This window comes from Coccomyxa subellipsoidea, assembly GCF_000258705.1.
Source record: "Coccomyxa subellipsoidea C-169, whole genome shotgun sequence".
NCBI lineage: Eukaryota > Viridiplantae > Chlorophyta > Trebouxiophyceae > Coccomyxaceae > Coccomyxa > Coccomyxa subellipsoidea.
This window is the reverse complement of record NW_005178041.1, coordinates 3,184,707-3,189,231: the sequence shown is the minus strand read 5'-3', so window position 1 is coordinate 3,189,231 and position 4,525 is coordinate 3,184,707. Positions and strand designations below refer to the sequence as shown.

Genomic DNA, 4,525 nt, shown 5'->3' with positions numbered 1-4,525 from the left:
TTGTAGTCCACAAGATTTGCAAGGGGTAACAGCATGGTCTAGACCTGCAATTCTGCTAATATATATGCGCACCTGACAAGGAAGGCTGGGGTGCAAAGACGGCCTTAGCTCAGCCTAGACTCGCCCCAGCCATTCACTTGTTGCCTGGGATGACCAATGCGTCAGAGAAATTAATGCTTCTTGTCATCATGTTGTGAATTGTGTTGTCAGAAATGTGATGCTGGCATGGCAGGGTTCACTGTGCTTCGTGTATTTGATACGTGCATTGAGATAGTATGGAATTGCATTGCATTATATTTGTTTGCATAAGGCAAGTGTCCGCCAGGCATGTGTTGGCACTGCATGGTCAGGAATGCCCGGTTCTTAGCATGCACTCTGAAATCTGCTCGGATGTGCAATCTCATCTTCTACTTGGGTCTGTTTTGTGGTGTACAATAGTGTCAGAATTGCATTTGATTGTGCGATTTGTATTTGGTATGGGGTGCTGCAGATGCCTTGCGGGTTTGCAAGCATGCTGCCAGGGAACCGTTGAAGCCCTTTTTGAGGTCATCTTATATTGGCAAAGAGTCGACATGAATATTCATATCGGCTAAAGAAGGCATTAATGTCGGCTTATGGAATCTGTTGTAAGGTTGTTTCATGCAAGTTGCACTACTGCGAGTGAGACTACACACCGCTGCGTAAGCGCATTTCAGCAGATGATTTAGGACTAGGAGCCCTGCAGCTCCAGCGAACTCCCACGGTAGTAATGTGCTACGGCGGTGATCACGGTCATGATCATGGTCATGACCGCCCGGCCGGCGAGTGCACGTGCATCTGCATTGCTTGGCAATGCAAGTGAACCATCTCGAAAGTCAATATTTAGAGACATCGTTGGCATGCGTAATTCAAGCCTTGAGCTTCAGCGTGGCAGTTTTGTCCTGGAAAAAAAATGGCAGCAAAATCTCGTGCGACTGGGAATGGCATGGAGCATGTCCCACCTAATTTGACCACGACAGGAACGCCAGAACCCGATCCCGATGGACGTGCCCGCACTTCCAAGCTTTAATGCTGTGAAAGCTCGCTCTCTGACTGTAACGAATTCGCATCTGTTCGCTGCAGCTATATTTGATAATCATCCACGCAGTGCCTGCCTCCTGAACTACTACAGTTTGTTCCAGAGATTGCAAAGGAAAGAGTGTCTAGAGTGTGGCGAGATCTGAAAGAGACAATACATTTCATTGCCGTACTATTACCTGCATAGCATTCGTCGAGGTCCCGGGGTTTTATAGCAACCTTCAAGGGACGTTTAACCAGAAGGAGGATGGCTTACAGGCGTCGCTTGAAGAACAAGAAACCTCCAGCAGGCTGGGAACTGATTGAGGAAGTCATTGAGGATTTTGAGGCCCAGCTGAAGGAGGCAGTCAACGAGGAGCATGAGGGCAGGCGGAAGAATGAGCTGACATGGAAGATCAACCGCATCCACTGGGAAAAGAATCGGTTCATCTATGACGTGATGTACGTCCGTAAAGCCATGCAACGAGACTTGGTGCGTCCTGGAATCTTTTCAACAACTGATCCTGCTCAAATTTTGGCTGAGTGACTGACGACAGAGAAAAGTGCTTGACATGTTTGTCGAAGGTCTTGAAAGCCTTCAACATATGCATGCTATGGCAACGACACATCAGCAAGGTGTCTTTCTATTGCGCAGTACGATTGGCTGGTCCGTGAGAAGATAGCAGACGGCGCGCTCATCTCCAAGTGGCGCAAGCCTGGCTACGAGATCTTGTGTTCCATGCTGGCCATCCAGAAGGGCAACCACAACTTCGGCACCACATCTCATTGCAGGCACGAGCCCACATCTAAAAACCTTTCAGTGTTCCGGGCCTGCCGTGATCGTGTGCTGTCTTGCAAGCTCATTGCATGCAAAGCAGAGGCCCCTATCTGGGTCATGTGCCAGTGGGAATATACCTCAGTTTGAATGCTGCATCGGTATTCCTCTTGTTCTGTTGCTCCGGAGGGGAATCTTATAGCATCCTGCAGCATGAGTTCATCCCTGTAGACAGGCCAGCTATTCCTGTCCAGATGCCCTAGGGAACAGATCCTTATTGGTTGGGTCCCGATGAAATTCAAAGTAAGAGGTGTGCAGACAGTAAGGCAGAGTGAGAGTAAGGAGAAAGGGCTGCCCCGCTGTGCAGCCCAGCAGCCCTAGGCCGCAGACCCTTACTCACCGGGGGCGCGCTGCGATTTGAAGAAAGAGATATGCACACTTTAAGGCGGAAGATATGCCAATTTAAGAAGGAAGGGCTGCCTCGCTGTGCAGGGTGCCGATGGCGCTGCGGGGCGCGCAGCAGCGCATAACGCCGGACGTGCAGATTGGATGCATCTCATGTGCCAGCGGGGACGGCAAATTTGGCCAGCCGGTCTGGTGGAACACCCCCCTAGACGAGGACGACGTCCCCGACGCGGCCGAGCAGCACCGGGCGCAGTGGGGCCAGGAGGTGAGTAATGTACCCTTGTCAATCTTGATTGAACATGCAGTCAAATCTTTGATTCACATGCTGAAGTTCAACTCAAAATGTGAGTCCTTACGGAGACTATGTGTACTGCATTCATCTTGACATCAGGTGACTGGGAAATGGGCGCAAAGCTCTTGGCAGTGCCCCTGTTCAGGGCCAAGAATTAGAAGAATACATCCCATCACAGGCCTTTGAAGCTATTTTGCGCAGGGAGGCGGCGGGGGCCCCTCAAGGAAGCGGGCTGCGCCAGAGGAGCCAGCGGCAGAAGATGATGACCTGCCGGACGAAGTCCGGCAACGGCTCTCAGCGCTGCGTGATGGGGGCGGCGGTTTGGACTGACTTTCCAATCAGTAACGGAGATTTGATGGAGGGTGACATGCAACATGCTCGTTAGCCAGGAGTGTGTGGCGTTGCTTGCGCGATAGTTTCCTGAGTTGCTCTGCAGCCTGCAGAACAGTGGCGGGCCGGCCCAGGCTGTGGGGCACAGTTGTTTGCCAGGCCTCGACTGTCATCTTTCACGGATTTTTTTGAAAGGTGTAGCTTGCAAACAAGGGAAGACCTCTGCAGATGACCTCGGGGATGGAAAATCTTCAGATGCATCATTTGAAGCAATCCGTAGTCAGAATTCCAATGCAAAATATGGACAAGGTTGAAAAGCCACTGCGTAAATTTTTGCCGCATGCAAGGCTGCATGATGGAAGCTGAGGGCAAAAGCTATTTTGAGATAAGATTTTATATCACATACCACTGCTATGCAACATCTTAGTCCCAAAGGGGGGTGACCCATTCTCTGGAGCAAGCAAGTCATCAAGTTTCAAGCAAGTGATGAAGCATCCGGAGTCCGCAATCTTTCTGTAATCAATTGGTTACAGCATCCATGCATCGATGCCCAAAGAAACCTATGAACACCTTGCTATATAATGAGATAGTTGGGGGGTGGCTGCAGACGTAGAAAATATGCCGGAGGTGTTCAGTCACACTGTGTACCATACCTGGCAGGCATATGCATGTGCACAAGGAGGCACTCCAGTGAGCACAGCCACGTGGCAAGTGCATATGCATTGGCAGGATGGAAGGAAGGAAAATGCATTCAATGCCGGAAATTTCGCCTGCATGGTAGCAACGTCGGAACGACCGTCCGGCAGCCAAGTTGGCAGGATGCTAGATGACTCATGCCAGAGACCAGCTGTCATATCTCCCATGGTGAGTGCCAGTAAGACTTAGTGGATCAATTGCCACAAGGATGCATTACTCGGACTCATGGAACATGATAACAGTGCTGATTGTACAACCCCTGCGCAAGCCTCACACGCATGCAGCTCCAAACAACTCCACGCACTTGATCAACTTCACTGAAGTGATAGGCAGTTCAACGTCAATTAATGACACGCCGATGCTACTAAGTATCCGCATCTTCCCCTCACCACTTCGCCAGCCATGAACTGAACAACCCCTCTATAAAAGGGACAGAAAGAAATCTACAGCAACATCTCCACACCAGGTGGGACGCAGAAAGGTGCATGCATATTCATTCCTAGCTTCCAGCGCTCATGGTAAATCTTGCTTTGCTGATGGATCAGATGCCATCGGAATGCCAGAACAGCATCTATTAGCTGCACAGCACCATTCAGGTGCTTCAACAAAAGTGCAGAGGACACCGCCCAGACAAACAATGCATCAACAGTTTGGCATCTGTATGAACAAAAGCTGCAGGAAAGTCAATCCCGTGACGCATGCGCTGCATATCTTCAACACCAGCATCAGAACACTCAATGCCTGCCATAGAAGGCCCGTGCTGCCAATCACAAGGCTGAGAACCAAAGCAGCCCCAGCACGCCAAGAAACCTCGACAATTCAACACCCTGCATTCTCCAGTCAGCATCCGGTTCGCTGCTCTGTGCTCAGCTCGCTCTTAAAACATCCCACAGCATGGCGGGCGACCAACACATCTGTGGCAGCAGCATGAGTCCTTTCTCTCAGCTCGCCGATCGGAAGTCGATATCGAGAACAACAAAGTTGCGCACAGG

The 4,525-nt window shown here is 50.6% G+C and overlaps 1 protein-coding gene across 1 annotated transcript; it reads left to right on the top strand.

Moving 5' to 3' along the window:
• Nucleotides 1–1,076: 1,076 nt before the first annotated feature.
• On the top strand, nt 1,077–2,466 carry COCSUDRAFT_27292 (G10 protein; the record flags this gene model as incomplete). Its single annotated transcript, XM_005651366.1, has 3 exons — nt 1,077–1,528; nt 1,691–1,827; nt 2,303–2,466. Coding segments are annotated over exons 1-3 (525 nt in total), but the record flags the coding sequence as incomplete, so codon positions are not given.
• Between the last annotated feature and the right edge of the window lie 2,059 nt (nt 2,467–4,525).